The sequence below is a fragment of the Salminus brasiliensis genome, chromosome 5 (genome assembly GCF_030463535.1).
Source record: "Salminus brasiliensis chromosome 5, fSalBra1.hap2, whole genome shotgun sequence".
NCBI lineage: Eukaryota > Metazoa > Chordata > Actinopteri > Characiformes > Bryconidae > Salminus > Salminus brasiliensis.
Window position 1 is genome coordinate 42,447,178 of NC_132882.1, and position 23,015 is coordinate 42,470,192.

Here is a 23,015-nt window from a genome sequence, read left to right on the forward strand (position 1 = left end):
GGTGTTATGATACCCCAGGTATCCCAAGTGGTTGCTGTGGTACCCCAACCATGGTGGGTTGGGTTTTCCTAGCGCCTTTATATCATCGTGACCGAAGAAAAGCTGTGTACAAGCCTCGAGGACATCGCACAAAACCTCGCCAAAACATGACCGTAAGTATCTCATGATCCTCCTAAAAAATGACTGTGTCATGCTCTGGGCGTAAGCTCCCCAATTGAGAAACCGCTTGATAAAACACAAGGTGTGGTTCCAAGCTGATGATTTCACGGCTGTGAATGAGGGCCTTTTGTGTTACCTGCACTCAGCCTACGTGTTCCCACTTGCCCCATACAAACACCAAGAGAGAGGCAGAGGGGGGGAGAGAGGACTCAGGCCTGGAATTTAGGCCTCCAGCTTAGCTCCAAAGAGTGCAGCAAGGAGTGCACTCATTAAAAAGTCACTTCTTCTGACTTTTTCATCAGTCATATGCAACCCGACACCACACAGCATGTCCACAGATGCTGGTGTGCCCACCCTTTGCTCTGAACTTGCCCTGTTCTGTTCCTCCACCCCTGCTCACCATCCTGCACACGCCCAGTGATTTAATAGAAAAAGTTTGGGGAAGACGTGGATGGGCGTTGTGTAGACTTGCAGGCAGGGGCAGAAAGTCAGAAAGCAGCAGGGAAGATCGGCTGAAGTGTCCTTTTCTTACAAACTTGACAGTAAGTGACCATTTAAGTTGTTTTCTAGCTTCTCTGGTTGGTCATTTTGCAGGTTTGCCAGGTTGTGTTGGGAATTTTCCGTTCCACCTTAAATGCTGCAGCAGTATCATTATGGCGCCGCAGGCGCCATAATGATACTGCTGCAGCATTTAAGGTGGAACGGAAAATTCCAACGTCACAACTTTAAAAAGCCACCTTATGGCAAAAACGAGTTTTTAACTTAACCTTTAACCCTCCAACCCCATCTTCGTCAATTTTTAATCCCTTTACGAGAGGCTGTAATGTTATTAGCCCTCGCTTATCATGTTTCTCCATGCCAGTAACCTAACCCAAGCCGTCGTCCCCCTCACACTTGAAGGCGACACCAGAAACCAGCTGTTTACTAATTCAGTGGCTTTATTTTTCGCTCTTCTGCTTCTCAGGGGGCTTTGCTGTCCCCTTCACGGTCCCCTGCTGACATGCTGTGTCGATAACAGGGGAGATACCACTGATTTCCTCTAAATTCCGCTATCTTTAGTAAGCCTATCTCCCTAGCTCCATGTTGGAAGGGCGGATGGAGACAAAGCGCGGAGGGAAAAGTAGTTCCCTACGCCGAGTAGGATTCTAGCTAGTTCCCTGGTATGCTGTGACATTTTTTCACATATTTACATTCATAATCAATATTTGAACCAGAATAAAAATTATATATATATATTTAAATCTATATTTGATGGATTTGGCGTCTTAAAGAAAGCATTAGCAAAAGTTTTGGCACTCCCTCTCAAAGTAGGCCTACATGTGTTTTTGATTTTCTACAGATGTCCTCTGTAGTTCTCCTCACTCTGGAGTATAATGGCAGCTTTTTTGCTTATTTTAACATTAAAATGATCAATACAGGCGTGTAGAAGTAAGGGCATGGTAAATATGTTATGTGTACTTTATTTTTAATGTGCTACGTTCATAAAATAAGTAGCAATTGCGCTTACTTTGGCTTAAGTTGTTGGCTTAATCAACAGTCTGTGGGGTGGTCAAACATTTGAGTAAGGCTCTTTAGTTTATCGCTGTTACGTTAAAATCTCGTGTCTCAGTTTTTGCGTTTTTTCACTTTTTGGACGTTTTTCAGATTTCAGATGTTTTTTGCTTACGTCCAAAATTTATGATGAATGGACCAATAGAAATGGTCCAAAATGACTTGTTATCAAATATTTGTGCATTGACATCCTTTGAAAGTTAGGATGTTTTTTCTTTTTAGTTGCCATTTTTATGAAATACAATTTTTTAAAGATTTTTAAAAATTGGGCGGGGTTATTTTTTTTGTGGTATAGTTGAGGTAAGTTAATGTGTTTTTACCACAGTACATCTTAAGAAAAACTGAAAAGCTTTTTGGCTGTTTTTCAGATTATAAATTTGGCAGACCTTCCTTATATCCAAAATTCACAATGATTGGACCAATAGAAATGGTCCAAAATTGCTTGTTATCAAATATTTGTCCATTGACTTCCTTTGAAAGTTAGGATGTTTTTCTTTTTGGTTGCCATTTTTATAAAATACAAGTTTTTAAAGATTTTGAAAAAATTTGGGCGGGGTTATTTTTTGAGTGGTCATGGCAATTTGGGCGTTTTTTTTTTTGTGGTATAGTTGAGGTAAGTTAATGTATTTTTACCACAGTACATCTTAAGAAATGTCTACATTTGTTTTGTACTTTTATTTAACTGATGTTACCAGAACACTTTAATATGGTTTTGAAGCTTTCAGTGAATTTTTTGGAGGTCAGAAGGTCAGCTGAAGGAGTGTCTGGTGTTGTACGCTGTATCTGTAAAACCAGTGGCATGGTGTTAAACCAGTTAGAAGGTCCATTTTGCAGTAAAATCACTGAGAAGCTCACTAAGTATGTAGTATAGTTAGTATAGTGACCCTATGTAAAAGTAACCTCACACATTAAATATAAAACACATATTAAAGCATCAATTCTCAAGGAGTAACAGGAGCATCGACTGATCGCTGTTTTAGGCTTGATCCGCCCAGGCCTGGGGAACGGAGAGATGTAGCGCAAGTGTGTTGAAGCCATGACAGCTGAGACACACGCAAAGGGTTAGGAATGCATGTGTGGGCTGTGGAGTGGGGCCTTCATGTGAAGCAACCAAGACAAGTCCAACTGATTAGAGAGAAGCAAGTAAGGAAGATCGCAGAGCTGAGAAGAGTGTCCTAAACCGTCTACAAGTAAAATAAATATATATAGCTTATTTCAATTAAATAATAGTAGAAGTTTGTTACACTGCTCTTTAGGTTTCTTTCTATGTAAAATGCTCGAGAGATGTGAGATACAGCACAGTGGTCCAGGAGCTGAGCCAACACAACAGCATGAAATACCTGATAATGATAGTGATGATAATGATAATGATAATTAGTATTAGTAAGTCGGTGTGAATTATAGAGTAAAAAGTAGAGTTCTTTCCTACACCGTTAAACGCTGCTAGTCACCTTCTGTTCATAACCTGAATAGTTTATATTAAGCTACTGCCGAACACTGCAACTGTAACCATTGATATTTTAACTTAAGTAAACTTTTAATTCTTAAATAATAAAGAAAATATTTTCTAATATATCAAAAGTTGTGAAACAAAACATTTAAAATAACCAACAGAAAACCATAAATATTGTTTTTAAGCTAGTTTATTTTAGAAGATTCTTTGAAGTTTCAAAATTATAATAATACATTTACACTTATAATTCTTTTTTTCTGTTTCTGTTGTAATTTGTTTCTTGGTTTTATGCAAGAATGTAAAGAATTGAAGTTTCAGAATGAAAAAAGTACAGTTGGAGAGTTACCTTATTTAGTAAAAAGGGAGAAAACCCAGCATGTTCCCTGTGGTAATAAATGATAATAATGTATGTTATGACATACATTAGTCAGTTTAGTTTAATTAGTTTAAATAGCAACTAAATAGCAATTTTTTTGCAAACACTATTTAAAAATATTGTAACTGTAGAATTTACATACAACTTCACTTAGAAATGTTTACCTAAAATCCTTGTTGCAGATTTAACTTGACATTGATTAGTGAATTTACTTCATTTTACGTCATTTTTATTAATTTATTTTGTAATCTGTCTCTTTTCTTCTTCTTTTTGAAGTGACCTCAACTTACAATGTTTACTGTATAGATTTTCAATAAAGGTGTCATCTGATTCCAAAGCATAACCTGAAATGATCTGAAACCAAGAATGAATTAGTTGCATTAGTCTTTTAGCAGTTCCTTTTCACTAGATGTAATCTTCGGATGGGCCTTAATTGACGTTGACTTTAACTTTCCGAAGAATTCGGAAACATTTTTTTTCCATGTATATATACGTGAGTCACTTTGTCTCACCCTCAGAAACCATTCTGCGTACCACTGAGAGTTTCCTGAGAGAAACTAACACTGTTGTAGCACATGTTAAGGCCTGCAGGGCTTTATTAAGTCCCTGAGAGAATAACCTGGGAGAACAGGTAGAACTGCCAACTCCTCAGCGGTGGTGCTCATTTAGATGTTGCGCAATTCACTCCTTTATTCGTGCACAATGGAACAATTGAAAAAACGAATTTGACAAATTACTTTGACCAAGATAGGTTTGTTAAAAATACTTGAGTGAAAGGAAATGCATTGCAGCTAAAAGTAATGTGTGAATAATCACCATATCAATAACGGCATTGTCAGTCAGCCACTAAATAAGGAAAGCAAGGTCAAATGTAACGCAGTAAGGGGTTTAAAAAGTAATATGTGACCAGTAAGAAAGTAATAGTCCTATGTTGCTTGGGTTGTAACTTAAGCAGCCTTCTCTAATCTGGAAATAGGATGCTGACAGACGCTCAATAAAAAGACCTCAGTAGCTGCCAGTCATTCAGGTGTTCATCCACTGTTACAGTCTTTAAGGCCAGACCACTGACCCATCGCTTAGTTCATTTCATTTATTGACCCGAAAGCGTCTTAATCAAGCAAATGTCCAGGCTTGCACAAAAGTCAGAGCTAAAGAGGAATTCCTGAGGGTGTGGTGGGGAAACACAGGCCCCATTCGGTGCAAGTTGGGACATCTAGAGGAAAGTAACTGTAATGCAGGTTAGGACGGGGCCCCTACATGGAATGCAGTCAGATGGAGGAAATAGAGTGGACCACTAGATGGCCTGTGAATACATCTGGGGTAAATTACCAATCACATGTTTGAGATTTTTCCCTGTCAGCGTCACCCGTACCTTACGTTGCCCAATCCAAAACATTATTCAGAGTTTTGGGTCTAGTCGGTAAAGCTGCAAGTCTGTGGCTTCACTTCAGGTCAATTTCACAATGATTCAGTTGGGTTATTATTTTAAAAATACACTAAATATGCAAATGATTACAAAGTACTCGACTGAAGAGAATAAAACATTTATTTATTTATGTTTGTTTGTTGTTTTTTTGTAATTTAATGTTAAAAAATCTCCTTTTTGGGCTGAAATATTTTTTTAAGATGACATACTTTATTGAATATGTTTTATAATCAGAAGAATCACCACCGTTATTCTTAGTAAATTATTTCCAGAAACTAGTGATTACACATTGATAAGGTATGCGGTTGAGATCAGCAGAAAATGCTGGGCGGGATATCAGAGGAGTAGGTAGAAACACATTAAAAATAACTCATTTTTAATGCTCAATAGTTTTTAAAGAAAAGAAATATTTTATTGGAATCTGTATTGGCCAACACTTAAATATTTCAATAGTAGCATCAATCAGTAGTCACAATTTCAATATTTGTATGGGCCAATATTTGAGATTTGGATATTGGTATCCGCTGAAATTCAAGATTTTAATGTTAGTATTGACAAATACTGAAGATCTATATCTGCTGATTCTCTAGATATTGTTAAAAATGTTGGCTGATTAAAATCAGCCAGTGCTCATGATTTCAATGTCTGTTTGGCTAAGAGTCAAGATTTTAGTATCTATATGGGCCAATGTTCAAATATTAAAATTTTGTTATTGGCTGATGCTTTATATGACTTATGTATATGTATATGTATATCTGATTTGGCCAATATGCAAAGATTTTATTATTATTGATATTCATAAATATTCTATATGATTTCAATATCTGTATTGGCCGATTCTCAAGATTTTAATGGCGGTTTGGCCAATACTCAAGATTTACACTTTCAGTATGTGTCAGTACTTCAGTATCAATATTTGCTGATATTCAGTATGATTTCAATATCTGATTTGGCCGATACTCTAAAATTGTAATGTCTGTATGAGCCTAGACTTAAGATTCCAAAAAACTTGTATCCGCCGATACTCTTTAAAGTTGATTTAGCTGATACTCACAATTTCAATATTGTATTGGAAAATCTGTAGAATCCCCCCCCCCCTTCACTCCTTTGCAAGTCAGGACTTTTTCAGCTTAAAAAAAAATATGCCATTCCGTCGTCTTCCAGCCAAATTGTTTGCAGACCTGTATGAACTGGCCACCAATAAGAGATGAGGATCAGGATTCCGGATGGAGGCTGGGTTTCAGAGCGCCTCATTACATGATGGTTTGTTTGAGTCCCCAGTACTGTGCTGCTAATCACCAATGACAATAATCAATCACCATTATTGTCTGCCTCCGTCTCTTTCCTTTATATTGTAACTAATCACCTGCATCTCATTTGTGGCCGACACCGAGCACCATGAAATAAAATGACCGTAAAAGCATGGCTAAATTTCCCAAATAAAAACTGACCTGTATATTTATATAAGTGTATATGCAGAAATATGACGTCTCAGCTGCACGTTAGAACCTAGTCTTTTCTATGTCCTGTTCCAGTGTGTTGTCAGGGTTGGTGATTAGGTTGGTCATCAGTGCATGAGACCGGTCCAGTCTCTCTTATTGCTTTCCTGTTTCTTTTTTTACCTCTCTCTCTCTCTCTCTCTCTCTCTCTCTCTGTAATTAGGTTAAAAGACGGGTGCTGCCGTAATTGGCAGGTGCGTAGCCAGTGGTGTAGTGTGCTAATGTTAACTGCGCAGTGTGTGTATTCAAGTGTGACGTCTGTCAGATGGGATATTTACCTCAAACACGTTTGCCGATAATATTACTCCCCGACCTGCGTCACACTCGCGTGCCATCCCGCCAGGCCTCGCTGCACACGTGCCATGTTCATATGCATAGGAAATGACACTGGGGGTGTGGTGGGTTCCTGTTTTAATGATGTGTATAGATGTGTGTCTATATGTGTGTTTTTAAATATATATGTGTGTGTGTGTGTGTGTGTGTGTGTGTGTGTATGTATATATATATATATATATATACACACACATGATCTATACTGTGAGATGAAGGTAATATAACTAAACTCATTTAAACATCATTTATTAAACATAATCAATAAAAAATGTAACACTCCCCCCCCCTCCCCACACACACACATTTATTACACATATATTCTCTGACACACAGCCGACATGTTTGCATTTACAAAGATCGTGTCTCTCCATGCTGGTTGCTATTTGATCACGTCATCGAAAACGTCGAAAAGTTTGTTTTTTTAATTTTGAATAAATTTGGTTTCCGAATATTTGCTGCATTCCCAAATATTTTGTGGCATCACATCAATGCTTATTTGGAATTTAGGGGAAATGTTCATGATTCATGAAATTCAACGCAAATGTTAATTTCCCTTAAACACACTGCCTATAAATAGTTAAACGAGAAAAACTAATGTAAGGTGGTCTTTTCATTGTTTATTTTATATATATATATATATATATATATATATATATATATATATATATATATATATATGTTATATGTTTTTTTTTTTTTGTAATACTTCTTTCAGTATATTTAACACTGCTGACTTGGGGTGCTTGCTTACTTAGGGACCCATGCTTATTAGAGTGTTATTTTACTGGGCTGAGGAACTGTATCCTAAAGTTGAACCCAATGCATTATGCACGCCTGTGTTGTTCTGACCATATTCCAGTCAGTTGTGCTGTGTGTCCTGTAATGCCGTCTGCTAATCTCACACTCCCCACGGATTAGCCAGTTAAATGTCAGTGGGAGGAAATCCAAATTAGATCATGAATTATTTGGTAGTCTCAAATATTTGATGGCTGCTATACAAGAATATGAAATTCAGTACCCCTCACTGCTTCAGTAGGAATGTATTGATTAGGGGGATGGGTGTGAGTTGAGAGTTCTTCGCGGATGCTGGTGTTTGTTTATTATTTTTTATATGTTACATTCAGAAAATAAGTGACCCCCGCTCATTCAGTGCTTCTTCTGAAATCAAGGGTATTAAAAACAGCTGACCCTGCTTTAGTTGAAGTAACTGCCTCTGTCCAGGGAAGAAGGCTTTCTGCTAGATTTTGGAGGAGCACTGCTGTGAAGATTTGATTGCATTCAGCGACAAGCAAGGTGTGCTATTGAGCTCATAATGTTAAATGACCACCACCCCACCTCATAATCCCCAACTCATCACAAAGAAGTACTGGATGGAGCACTATCATCATTTCAGGGAACACAGTTCTTCTACTGCTCCACAGCTCAATTCTGGGGGGCTTTTTATCCTCTCTATTATTAGGAATTAGGCCAATTAGTGCCAATCGGATCATGTTAGTTATCTACTCCAGAGAGTGCTATCCTTTTGGCAGTATGTGTCTACATATATATGTGTACACACTCAATAACACATCATATATATATATATATATATATATATATATATATATATATATAATGTGTGTATATGTGTGTGTGTGTATATGTGTATATTTATGTATGTGTGTGTGTATATGTGTATATATATAAATATGGGGACAGTGGTGGCTCAGTGGTTAGAGCGTCGATCCATTGATAACAGGGTTGTGGGTTTGATTCCCGGGCTTGGCAAGCTGCCACTGTTGGGCCCTTGAGCAAGGCCCTTTACCCTCTCTGCTCCCCGGGCATTGGAGTTGGCTGCCTACCGCTCTGGGTGTGTGTGTGTACTCACTGCACCTAACACATGTGTGTGTGCGAGTATGTGTTCACTACCACAGATGGGTTAAATGCGGAGGACACATTTCGCTGTACAGTGTACACTACCTTTACCTTATATGTATATGTACTTTTATACATTATGTATGTACACATTTATACAATACATATGCAGAGCAATATTGTTTGTGTGTATATACACAGCTCTGGGAAAAAATGAAAAGACCACCCTACATGATCAGTTTCTCAGGTTTTACTATTTCTAGGCAGTGTGTTTAAGGGAAATTAACGTTTGTGTTGTATTTCATAAACCATGGACAACATTTCCCTGAAATTTCCCCCCCAAAAAGACTATTTAGAGCATTTATTTATTTGCAGAAATGACAACTATAATAATTGCTCACATAATGCAAAGAATTGATTATAATAATGATAATGTAAAGAAGTTATTATTGAAATGTAAACACAGGACTAATATCTGAACTTTGAGAGCATTCAGAAATCACTATAGTGAAATAACCTTTCACATTGCTGTTGGGACTTTATGCCATTCATAGTCTGCAAATTCAGCTAACTCAACTTTGTTTGATGAAATGCCTGGAATAAAATGGCTGTTGTACATGTATATTCCATGTAGGTACTTACATGTATACAATACATAAGGAACATACTTTTTGCCCTGATGTGTAAAAACAACCCTGTGTGTGTGTGTGTGTTGTCGGAAGATGGACAGAGCAACAGACAGGCAGCAGGCAATCCCTTAGGTAACGTGAGCTCACAGCCTGCTGGTAGCCTGAACGGATCGAGTGTCCGTCAGAGATCACAAGTTCCATTGTCTTTCAGCGTAGACTCTCCGGCTCTGTGCGTTTCTCCCCTCCGCCCTCCTTCATTCCTCTTAGCTATTCTAACATCACCGCGCTCTTCCGGTCACCCGTTTTCCAGAGTCTAACCCTTCCTGTGGCTGCCCCAGTTCTGAACTGTTATTCGGTCTCATCAGGCCTCTGCTGACCTGTTTCACCAGCCTCGGTTTTCCATTGCATAGATCACAGGCATCTGACCGACCATCTCAGATTTGCTTAATTTGCGTAAAGCTTTCTCAGGGACCTTTGATTGGAGAACACTCAATTTGTATGTGAGCAAAAGTATTAGTACAAATTACTGTTAAAGTTCCTGATTGGATGCATTTTATTTTTACTATTGTGAGTCACATCATCAATAAAGAGTAGTGAGCCTATTCCTGAAGCAGCCATGCAAGCTTAAGCCATGACAGTACCTCCACCATGCTTGACAGACGAGCTTGTATGTTTTGGATCATGAGCAGATCCTTTTCTCCACACTTTGGCTTTTCCATAATGGAACATGTGGTTGAGGTTAATCTTCTCATCTCTGTATTTCTTTACAAAGCTTGTTTTGGCCTTCAGATTCATACCCCCAGGCAGGCCGGCCTAGAGGACGAACCTTCACTTACTGATTGACTGGCTGAGTGATTGACCTACCGACTGACTGACGGACCTTGTTGAAACGCACATGTACATGGACTACCTTTTGTTTGCTCAGATGAGACATTTTCTGGTTCTGATGGACTGAGGACTGCATTTAGCCACTAGGCTAAGTATCTGTGCTGCTGAGAGGAGATCGTCAGCTGAGATTGGGTCTCCTTGCTTAAAAAACTAGTGTAAAGGGAGGTGGTGCAAAGACATACTGTGGCATTATTGTGTGTCAAAGTTCGTAGCGATGGCACGTCGACTCAACATCGCTACCGTAGCATTAGCTGCCAACCTGACCCAGCAACGGTGCCGCAGGATCTTCACAGCTAACACAGCTTTAGCATTGCTAGCACACCGACTGGCAGCCTTGCCCAGCATCACTACTGCTGCGTTAATCAGAAGCCTAAAGGCTCTGAGAGCAAGGCTTGAGGCCTTTACCATGCAGGGTCACATGAAATGCTACAGGAATCATAATCAAGGTTTTTTTTATGCCACAGAACCTTTTTCACAATAAAGAGCGGATATTTTTGTTGAAGTGACTTTGACGAGTCTAAGCAGCCAATGACTGTCTGGCAAAGCTAGGCTTGCCTGCTTTGTGGTATGATATTTGTATATATCTCTATATTTCTTGTTATAAAACTTTCTTTAAATGGTGTATTTCTTTTTTTTATAGTGTCAAACTGTCTAGTTCCCCCCCCCCCTCCCATAGACAACTCTCTGGTCTTCATGTTGGTTTATCCCATTTAACAGCAAATGTGTAGTCATCACAGACTAAGCATTAAAAATGAAAGCAATCACAGTGCATCTACATTAACATTATGGTATTATATTATATAATAATATATATAATATATTATTATCCTGAAAGTGTTACGCAAACAGAGTTGCAGAGTACATGAGTCGCAAGGTCGTTTTGGTACGGTGTATATATGGTATCTTCAACACCTACAACGTTTCCCCAATTTTCCTTCCAACATCCATCTCCTCAACCCTCTTGTTTTCTCTGTGTAGGTCCAGAGATGGAGTCGGCTATTAAGACAGTGATTGAGCAGTTCGTGACCTCGTCACGTGGGAAGGAGAACCTTGGAGCTAAGAATTTCCAAAAACTGGTCCAGAGTCAGCTGGGGAACATCATGGCTGTAAGGATGACACTCACCACAGGAGTCAGAGTCAGCCCTTGGAGAGGCACTGCAGTAGAAAGCTCAGGGTTTACAGAACTTCATTTCATAAACGCCTTAATAGTTTGCTGAGTATTTATATGATATGTTTAATCAAAATCTCCTAAATCGTGCAGTGCTGAGACTCCTCCAGGCCTGGTCCACACCAATGCTACCAAACACACTGTACTATATTATTTTTGCGCAATACTGAACTATACAAAACTATAAAAACATATATTTCTTCACTTTATAAACACATGTAAAATATGTATACTAAAATGTATATCGCAATATATATGAACATGTACAGTACTTAACTGATATATGTATACCAGAATATGTGTATACATATTTCTTCACATTTGAAACATGAATTATACACACTAAAATGTATATCAAAACATATGTACATATTTCTGCACATGTACAAAACGTGAATTCTATATATCAAATGTATTTCCCAATATTTATTAATATATTTATTCACATTTGTAGCATTCGTACTTATCAACATAAGTATAAACATATACAATACTTCTTCACTTTTGAAACATAAAAAAAAAAATGATATACCAAAATGTATAGCAGAATATATGTACATGTACTTTGTCACATTCAAAACACATACCATACAAATACACATACCAAAATGTATGTCAAAATATATATGAACATATAAAGTACTTTTGACTTTTGAAACATAACTATAATATATATACATATATATTCACATTTGAAACAAATTAAATATACATACAAATTGTGACTTAAACATATACATTTTATATTTACAAAATGTGAAAATATGTATATGTATATATACATATCTTCACATTTGCAACATATGTAAAATATACATAATGTGCACCAGTATATTTATTCACATCCAAACTATGTGCATATACATATAAATATGTAAATATATGCAAATGTTTCATGAAATCTACAAAACGTGCAATATTTGTACCAGAATGTGTTACCAAAATATATTTACTTGATTGTTTTACAAACCTTAACCAAAAAACGAGTAAAAGTAAGGCTGGTCATTTCTCTTCATCTCATCATCGTAGGACACAGAAAGCTCATCAGCAGTGAAGAACATGATGCATGGCCTGGACGACAATCAGGATGGGAAGGTCAGCTTCCAAGAATACTTGAACCTGGTGGGTTACGTCGCGAACGCCTGGAGCGAGAGGAAAACCGGGACCCAGAACAGCGCGGCCAACTGAGACACGCAAAACTCAGCCAGTTAAACCCTTGTGTACTCCAGTATTCCACGAAAACTGGCAATGCAAACTAGGGGTGGGTGATTTGTCTTATCATTATTGCACTAATTCACATCGCAACATGCTTATCTGAGTATATCGCAGGTATCTGCAATCTTCAAGGAGTAGTTGGAGCGTACATGCTAATGTTGCTAATATTGAATGGAAGCTCGTAGTCAGTAGTATTTTTTTTAAACTGGACAATAACTGCACAACTGGCCATTATCGTAGTATCTCATTTATTACTTACCGAAAGCTTTCTGTGTATTTTAAAAACCAAAAATGAGCATTATTCATTTAGACTTTTAGCGCTTTGGGCTCGCTGCTGATCGTTCCAATTTAACAAACATCCTGTAGTGCATCATGATGTCTATATGTATCTCAATATTACAATTTGTCCATATCGCCCACCCCTAATGCAAACTTCCTATTTGCCTGGAACAAATGGTGCTTATGCCAAAATCCTTTACACAGCTGTGTTAGCCCAGTGGTACCCAACCCTGGTCCTGTAGTTTCTCCTCACTGCATATTTTATTGTTTTCTCAACTACATTCCACCCAAATGTCTTCTTGGAAGCTTCTTCAGTAGCTTGAGCCTGGCTCAGTCATGTTTTAGGAGCACCGAAAGCACTAAAATGTCCAGTCCTCCAGGGCCGGGATTGGGAAACCCTAATACTGGCTAAACTAGATGAAAACACAATGTGCTGTGGACACTAAATGTCATTAAATGTCAGTGTATGTGCTATAGAGCAAATTTTGCCAGTCGAATTTGAGTATAGCCCATGCCAATATGACATACAATAGTCATCTCCTGTATAAATTGCAGCTCTGATGTTAAATCTTTTGTCTCCAAGTGTCTTTTTGTACCTTATTTTACACGGCAATAAAATTTATAATGACTCATGTTGGTGCGCTCAGTCATTCCGCTTGCCACAGATGCATAGTATGAGCTGTTAAGCAGAATTGAGGGGCTTGACCAGCTTGACCAGCACAGGTAATGATTGATTTATTTATTTTTGGATTTTGATGGTTTAGCTGGTCCACAAGCACGATCGGCCACCATGACCAGCATGACCAATTAGACCAAGCTGGTCAACCAGCATGACCAGCAAGACCATATCTTGCTCAAGCTGGTTAAGCTGGTTGACCAACTGAACACTTGACCAGCATAGGGTATGATTTTGTTTGAGTTTGATGGTTTAGCCAGTCTACAAGCATGTTCAACCTAAGCAAGCTAGACCATCAGTATGACCAAGCTCGACCATGCTAGATGACCAGCATGACCAGAAAGATCAAAACTGTTCAACCAGTATGACCTGCAAGACCAAGCTGGATGATAACCAGGACCAGCATGACCTGCAAGACCAAACTGGCGGATCAGCATGTCCAGCATCACCGAGCTGGTTGACCAGCATGACCAAATTCAAACGAAACATACACTATGCTGGTCAAAAGCTGTTCAATCAGCTTGGTTACCAGCACATGGTATGTTTTCATCTGGATGACCAGCTTGTCAACCACCTTGACCATCAAAGACCAGCTTAGACCTGCTGCCAGCAAAAGCTGGTCTTGAGCTGGATTTTTCAGCGGTGAAGCAGGTTGACCAGCATGACCAAGCAAGGCCAAAATCAAATGCAACATACATTATGCTGGTCAAGAGCTGGTTAACCTGCTAGCTTACCAGTATATTGGATGTGGTCACTCAGAAGACCAGCTTTTCAACCACCTTGACCATCAAAGACCAGCTTAGACCATCCGAAACCAGCAAAAGCTAATCTTGAGCTTGATTTTTTAGAAGGTATGCACATTGTAAGTACATGGAAATGAAATTAATAATTGTACTAATTAAATTTGGTGGAAATTACAAGCTAGCTTCAAGCTAAACTCCACCACTAGCAGTAACCCTTGTTCCTTCGGGTGAAGCCCCAAGATGGTGAGCTATCTGTCTTAGCTAGCTAGCTAGCTGAAGTGTTGACGAAATAGCTTATGCTAACATGGAAAAATAAAGCAGTTAAGGTCGGGTTGTGTTAAGTTCCTCAACCACATAATAACATAAATTGTACAGTAATTACGTAACAAGCAAGAACGACTTTTCTGAAGCAATTTATTTGTGTTCGCTAACAAACAAGATTAATTAAAAACACCAACACCTCAGCTGCCCACTTCTGTACTTGCTTAGGTTAGCTTGTTGTTAGCTAGTCCGTTAACCTCCACCCAAGCTGAGGCCTTGCCCACCCTGGAGCCTGGTCTTGGGCCTATTATGTTAGCTTCAGATAATTCTAGCTAAAGGTTCTACATTTTAAGCTAGCTACGTTAAACAGTATCATTTGTAAATAAGTTAACTTGGGTCAGTTAGCAAGGTATTTGAAGCTAAATCAGCTAAGTCACACCAAACCCACGTAGCGTTCTTTAGCCAACCTATGAGCTATATTCCTTTACGTTTTAGTCTTTGTTCATTCAGATTTCTTTTCTTGGGTAGTTTGAAGTAAAAACAGTGAAAATATTGAGGGAACTGGATGCTTTAGTGTGGTAATGCTAATGCTAGGCTATTCAGCTACCCGCTAAATGCTGTAATGTACGTACACAATGTGCTTACATGTAGCCCTTTTGAAACGGCCGCCATTTCTAGTCAGTTTAATGTAAAAAAAATCCAGATCTGAGCCATTATATTGGCACGATCTGCGGCAATCGCAAATACCAACGACAATTTTTGGAAATATGAGGTCATTAAGGACTTAATGTCAAATTAGCACTTAGCCTGTACAACCGAACTACACTAAAAATAGTCCTTGAGCAAGACTCCTAACTCTACGATATTCTACCTGTGTGACATGATTTAAAGTATGATAATGTAATGAGCGTCGGGCAAAAGCCACAAATGCAAATGGAAACGGCTAACCGGGTGTTTAATGTAGACATGATCGACGTACATTGTTAGCTGAGGAGAAAACGAACATTGTTAGCTAAGAAGGAACCCGATAATTCACTGGATTAACTGGATTTTGTGGCAGTAAAAGGTCATAGGGTTTTATTATTAGCGTTTCCTGTACAGGCTATGACATCATAAAAGTAGCAACCTCATTAAAATATCCAACCCAGCCAGGTTGGTTCAGCGAGGTAGGTTAAGAGGCTTTGGCAGTTGACCGGTTGACAACGTCTGAAGCTGGTGATGGTCTATGATTCTACTTACTTTCATGTCAAAGCCATTTTGATGAGAGGTACCACCTGACTACCCGTGTTTAGCAGGCCGAAGATTTCCACATAGGTGTGCCATTAGTACTCGAGTAGCTCTGGAGCCATGCATCAGTACCAGTACCGTGTGTCCTTGTTGTTTTTAGCAGGACAGCACTGCTTGTAGCTAGCGTTTAAAACATAGGCTTTTTTTTTAATGATTTCTTTTCTCTTAATGACTTTGTGGACCTGGCTTGAAGCATAGTTAGTCATGCGTACTCGCTCACGTTAAGCAGGTTGAAGGTTCTCCAGAATTTTCGACTAGCTCTTGGTGCTTCACAGCAGTAACACTGCGTGTCCTTGTTTTTTAGGATGGTTATAGCTTGTAGCATGGATATAGCATCATGTAGCGTAGTGGGTGACAATACTTCCTTCCCTGTAGCAAACTAGGGTTCGAGTCCCTGACCAGAGAAGTCCTTGAGCAAGACCTGCTAACCTGTAAGTTGCTCTAGATAACAGCGTCCGCTAAATGCCACGAGCGCAAATGGAAATTGCTAACCAGGTGTTCAGTGTAGACATGATCAGCGTACGTTGTCAGATAAGGAGGTCAGGTGGTGCGGCCCACACTCATACACGTATGACCTTAGGCTAAAATGCACTGACACAATGACCCTTTTGAAACTCTAACCCTGTCAATGGGCAAGACGGCTAGAGTATTGCAGCGTCAAACAGGCGGCGTCTTATGAACCCGCGATGAGGTCTGACATAGTGTGTTGTATTCCATAGGAGTCTATGACTGTTTATAAGTGAGTGGTCATGAAATAGTCATGTTACCTGGGTAAAAATAGCACCAGCGTGTCTTTTGTACATTAGCATAAGGAAACTCTACAAGGACGGTGCTATTGTGTTCCATTAGGCCATCCATCCAAAGCGTCTCTCAGTGCAACCCAATACCATTAGACATACAGAACATGAGCAGCTACATGGGGTTAAAGCTACACTTTAACTAAACTCTACCTGGACTTAACTAAGCCATAAATCTACTGTTGCTTCCCGTGTGCACAAATACAGCCGTCCACCAATATTGTCCACCCTTTGTGCACCTGTGTGAGTCTATGTGTGTGGGTGTGTGTGGGTGGGTGTGTGTAATTCAGCAGGGACCATCCCAAAAACTTGGCCAGCAGGTGCGTTTGGACGCCATTCAATAAATGATGGCTTGTCACCTGTGCAACGAGATGGGTGTGACATGAGCATTTCTTTCCAACCTGGGGTCAACGCCAACCCACCCACACAGCCCAGGCAACATCAGTTCAGGTGTTAGCAACGGCAATGTTTGTGCCATATGGCTTTGTTTGGTTTGTAACAGTATCGGCTTAGGACAGCGTCGAATTTGAGCCCTATTCGGCATAAACTCAAAAAATGACACGTTTGCCGGATGGTGGACCCATTGTATGTCGGATGGTGGGCTCAACTAACAATCCTTAATGAATGCAAGGCCTGGAAGTTTTTTAGATGTTACCTTGGGATTCTTTGTAACTTCTCATTATTTTTACTGGACGACCGCTCCTTTGGAGTGCAGCAGTGGTCATCTGTGGATTGGTCTGTGGATCGGCCAACCTCTGTAGAATCTTTTCAAGCCTGGTTAGCTTCAAAAAACGTTCTCTGAGGTCTTTGTTTAAGGCCTGGCGCACTTTCATAAAGACCAAAAGTGGCGAAACCAGACTTTAGAGAACATTTTATTTGTTTATTAATTTACCAGTGGTTGTACATACAGTATATGCCAGTATAAGTCCATGTGGGGCCCGTTTGGGTAGACCAACTGGGCACCAGAACTTTTTGTCTCCATGTTGGCCCTACGTATGAACGCCCACCAGAATAAGAGATGGGACCAGGAGGGGTTAGGCTTGGGCTTCATCCGGGTCCATTTGGCGAAGCCTAACAAAGTATGCATGTACAAACCCACTCAAAGCCCATGCCCACTTGGAACCCCTCTAGTCCACATGAGAATGTTGTCTGGGCTAATTAGCCACTATGTTGGCCTAGTTTGTGCCCTTGGTGGACTACAGTGTTGTCTGTGACTAAGACATCGATTACAGCGGATTAATCATTTAGCTCAGGGTGCTGAACTACCAACGCCCTAAAACTTTAATGTGACAAGCACAGGAACATATAACTACACCTTAGTGACATCTGTTGACCTTAGTGGCAGGGACGTTAGGTTTGGCTCTGGATTCAGAAGCATCAGTTTAGCTCTTTAGCAGCAAACTCCACCAAAGTGGTGGAAAAACAAGGCCTGTATAAACTCGTATGAAATGCACAACAACCATGTGGCCAAGTAATGATTTAGTAATGTGGTTTTGGGCCCTTGGAGAAGTAGAACATAGGAAGAAGGCGTGCAAGCAAGCAGGGAGGGAGGGAGGGAAGGAGGGGAGGACCGCGACAGGTGGGCAGAGGTAATGGAAGGACGGGGAGATGAGGGAAAGGAGGAGGAGGAGAGGAAGGGGAGGAGAAAAGAGCAGTATAAAACACGCCGTCCATCTCGACTTCTCCAAAGCAGCCTGTGTTCCTCGCTCTCGTTCTCTGAAGAAAGTGAAGCCAGCGCTCCTCCGACTCTCAGGTAAGCAGGGCACTAGGTGATGGATGGATGGATGGATGGATGGAAGGAGGTACGGAGGGAGGGATGGGAGGATAGAGGGATGGTCCATGTGGTACTGACTCACAAACAAACGGGGTCCATGACTTGGATGCATGGTTCTTCGCATATCCAGAGTAGTTTGCTCCAAAGATCACCTTTGGATCCCTGAAGAACCGTCCCTAGAAACCTTGGGAGGACCTGCAAGGACCTCAGCGTTCTATAGCAAGTAAAGTTTTCATACCTCTGAGTCAAGGACCATTTAGGAACCTTCGTTTTGAAGTTTTCATCTGTAACTATTATGAAACTACATGTATGCTCCAGGGGTATCAGGAGCATAGGAAGTCAGGAATGGCAGTCTGGACCCACCGACAGGTCCTGCGAGTTCACCAGGCTTTGGTCTGGTCTGGTTTTGGCTACCAAAATAGTTCAGAACGGTTGATAGCTTTACAAGACAAGGAAGGAACCTTATTTACATTCATTAGAAATCAATGTAAAAAGATGTCCTTCCAGGTCACCCCTGTCTATTTCTACTGGAGTCTTCATTGGGAAATATTCACCCTATGTAAAAAGGGTCAGCGGGCGTTTGCAAATGATGTCAAGAACATCTGCAAAGCTGGAGATTGTTAGAGCGATGTTAGAATATGACTGGTGATAATAATGAGGCCTATTTTGTAGTACCACAGCTTTTATGGCTATTTCTGAAAGTGATATCAGGGCCCTCATTAGACCCCAGTAAAATTATATTGGTGAAAAGTCACATTTATCCTGGATTGCTGCAAATTCCCAGGTACTACATGTCCCATTATGCCTCAGCGTCTTTCCAAACGCCTGAGCAGCTAACATTTACTTCAGGTTGTTTTAGTGGATTAATGGATATTCGTCCATATTTAAAAGAAAGACCACCACGCAACACACATGCTAATGCTAGCTCATAGCTGCATGTTTCGGTTAAGGTCACTTAGAACCCTATAACCTCCCAAACATATATATTAGACCACTGGAGCAACGCCATTAGCTAATTCAACTAGCTAAGCCATCAGTTAGCTAGCTACGTTAGCATGGGCTGTATTTATCTTAGCTGGTAAAAGCTAAGGCATTGTGCTGCTTGAGAGTGACAATAATTTTACTAATATAATAATAATAACTGGTTATATCATTACTAACATTATTATTAACATCTTATTAACCATAATATAACTAGTAATCTCATTAGGCAAGCAGAGGGGTACAGCTGTGCACCTCTACCTTCTCTGTGTGCCCCAATACAACAACTTGGCAGGCTAGAAACGCCCCTAGACCATAGGCTTTAAGAAAGGGTGGTTCTTAAGGGTTCTTCTCAAGTGAAGGCAATGCTACTAGATGTTCTGCGGCTATTTTGAACGATGACAGCTTGACATTGGTTAAATGTTTTTTCTCTACAATGGAAAATCTTCAAATATGGTTCTGTACGGCACCAAAAAGCTCATAGAACCCTTCAGATTAGCGTGTAGCGCTTAATAAGGATGCTTTCATGAAGCCAAGGGTTAACCATGGAGGCCCCAGTCTCCAGGTATGGTATTGCTGAGCAGGCAAAGCAAAGCCTATGCAGGAATCCGACCCTCCAAGACCGGAATTGCCCACCCCTGCTCTAAGCATAAAGGGTTCTATACAGTACTAAAGTTGTTGACCCCTTTTGGTGCCATCTAGAACCTTCTACAGAAGGCTTTAGGCTATTTAACCATGAAGCTAGACACCATTAAAGCATCCGAATGGTTCTTTTAATGGTCCTGGTTGTATATAGAACCAGTGCCTTTACTAAAGAACCTTGGAGAACCCTTGAAGAAGCCGACTTTCGAGAGTTACATAACTGCAGTTAATCTGGCTTCCATATACCTGGCCTGGATGTGTCCTGCAGCTCTGACGATGTTGCCTCTCTGCTGTGACAGCACTATCCAGTGTATGTATGTGTGTCCTTCCATGAATGTCTGCCAGAATCCAATCTTCTTAACAGCTCAAAGACTGGGATCACAACTCAGTTCCTGGCTGTGCAAGTGTATGTGTGTGTGTGTGTGTGTGTGTGTGTGTGAGTGTGTATAGGCTCTTATCTGACTCTGATGCAGCGAGGGTTAAGCTGAGCTTCATTTCCGACTCTCCAGTATCGCAGTGTGTTTTTCTCGGTTTCGGATTTCACTCTTATCAGGAGGCTCACATTTCCATTCTCTAGTTTAAATGTCCCCCCTAGCCACACCGCTACCCCCACCCCCAACAGGGCATGTGAGTATGTGTCTGTATTGTGCCCTCTCCCTTCCTTTTTCTTTCTTTCTTTTTATTATTCTGCGACTGTTTTTAGGTTGGACCGAAATAAGCCTCTTTCAGGCCTTTTGCAATATTTAATAGGTCCCATAAATACAACCCCCAGCAAGACCCAGCTTTGTGGCATGCAAACCAACCCCACCGTCTCCATCCTATCCTCCCCTGCAGAATGTCCGCCTTTAACTCCGAGAACGCCTCCACCCTGGAGAACGCCATGCAGCTGATGATCCAGACCTTCCACAAATATTCCGGCAATGAAGGGGACAAGTACACGCTCAGCAGGGCCGAACTCAAAGAGATGCTGACACAGGAGCTGGGGAACTACTTGGGGGTAAGACCATGTGAACGTCCTGCATCTCTACTGCACTGTTCTGTTTTTTTGGCCCTCGGCCCACCAAGAACATTAAGCACCCCTATGCCTCCAGGTTTTCTTAATTATTAATAATTAACAAGCCCACTCATATGTTTACACGGTAGGGACAAAAGTATTGGGACACCTGCTCATTTATTGTTTCTTCAGAAATCAGGAGTATTAAAAAAGTTGGAGTAACTGTCTCTACTGTCTAGGGAAGAAGGCTTTCTGCTAGATTTCTAAGAAGCATTGCTGTGAGGATGTGATTGCATTCAGCATCAAGAGCGTTAGTGATGATCACCAACTTCCTCAACTGATTCCCAAATTATTGGATGGAGCACCATCATTCCAGAGAAAACAGTTTCACTGCTTAGTGCTAGGGGACTTTAGACCTCTTATAGACCTATATAGGGGTCCTATTCTATTGGCAATACTTCTTTCTTTTCTACAGGGACTAAACAAGCTGTGTGTGTGCATTTGCACATATGTGTATTCAGCCTGTGAGTCATGGGTGCAGCCTTAAGCAGCTGAATGCATTCAATAGAAGGGGTGTCCACAAACATTTGGACACTATAAATGGTGTTAGATGGTATGACGGCCCTCCCTCTCCCCCATCCCTCAGCACAGTGCTACCCAATGCAGCTCTTGTCCGGTAGCCGCCATGAAAGCATGGCAGTTAATGTTCTCCTCCAAGCGTGTGGAAGCTGTTAAAAAAATGCAGAAGGAGGAGGCATGTACTAGCCCTCAGTCTTCAGTCCAATGTCATGGGCCAATTTAGTGTTGGACCAAGGGCCGAAAAACCCTGAGGGTCAAAATGTACTCACGTCCTCTCGCCCCAACAGAACGCCCAGGACAAGGACGCCGTGGATAAGGTCATGGGCGACCTGGATTCCAACAACGACGGTGAGGTGGACTTCACGGAGTTCATCATCCTGGTGGGGGCGCTCACCGTGGCCTGCAACGACTTCTTCCTGGAGTACCACCAAGACGAAAACAAGAAGTCCCCCAAGAAAGACTAGGTGCTGCCTTCTCTCTCTGAACTCAAGCCAACACATGACCACAGATGACGGAGGGCAGGGGACGAGGAATGAAGGAAGATGGAGGGAAGGAGGGGGACCTTCATGCGCAGGAACCTTACCCGCCTACGAGTACAGAGTAACACCACAACACGCTCATCCGTTGGTGGGTATCCAAGGGACGTGCATTGATTCCCCTCCTGAAACCTGAATTCTTGAGTGAAAAATGAAGCGAGGGAATGAGATCCAGTTCAATGACGGTCATTGTTGAATATGTGAATATTGTCATATCCCTTTCTCTCGTTTGTTTTTTAAAATCTTCTTTTTTTCTGGAGTTTGATCATTGTAAGTCCATTCTTCCGTGTTAGAATAAAGCTCGGGTTTCAAAGGCGCTACTGTCCCTTGTGATTTTTGTCCTAGACCTATAGCAATTCCAGGTTCCTTCTAAAACAGCTCCAGCACCGAAGGACCTACCATTGAAATTTCTTTTAGGGAACTAAAAAGTGGTTCTGTAGAGGCTCACAGTGGTCCAGCTGACTAGAGGCTCTGTCACTATGACCCGAGGATCGCTGTTTTCGAATCTCAGGTAACGCTGTAATGCAGGCCATCAGTAACCGGAGCCTGAGAGAGCACAATTGGCCTTTCTCTCTACAGGTCACTAGATGGCTCGCTCTCTCTTCCCAGTGTGATGCTGGGCGGCACAGGCTTCTGCACAGGCTTTTCTCTGAGCGTGTGGTTGCCTGGTGGCCTTTCCTTCTTCGAAAATAAGTGGTGGCTGTTTAAATACAGAAGGTTTTAGGGCAGTGGGTCTTAAACCAGTTCTCCAAATGAACGTCCAGCCTCTCCAAAGGCAGAATTTTTTAGGGAACTAAGAGTGGTCCTATAGGGCAGTTTTTTTTAACCACTGTGGTTCTTAAATCACAGGGACTTCCAGATTTTTGCTAAATGTGAGTGTCGCTGACCTTGAGAACCATGTTTGATTTGTCAACA

At 40.9% G+C, this 23,015-nt stretch overlaps 2 protein-coding genes across 2 annotated transcripts; both read left to right on the forward strand.

Moving 5' to 3' along the window:
* Positions 1–577: 577 nt before the first annotated feature.
* LOC140555734 (protein S100-A16) lies at positions 578–13,462 on the forward strand. The gene is made up of 3 exons (XM_072679039.1): positions 578–701; positions 11,147–11,274; positions 12,366–13,462. Exons 2-3 carry the CDS (start codon positions 11,155–11,157, stop codon positions 12,522–12,524), a joined length of 279 nt encoding a protein of 92 aa, XP_072535140.1. The 5' UTR covers positions 578–701; positions 11,147–11,154; the 3' UTR covers positions 12,525–13,462.
* Positions 13,463–18,427: 4,965 nt separating this feature from the next.
* Positions 18,428–22,417, forward strand: s100t (S100 calcium binding protein T). Its single transcript, XM_072680465.1, has 2 exons — positions 18,428–20,988; positions 21,852–22,417. Exons 1-2 carry the CDS (start codon positions 20,827–20,829, stop codon positions 22,026–22,028), a joined length of 339 nt encoding a protein of 112 aa, XP_072536566.1. The 5' UTR covers positions 18,428–20,826; the 3' UTR covers positions 22,029–22,417.
* The last annotated feature ends 598 nt before the right edge of the window (positions 22,418–23,015 follow it).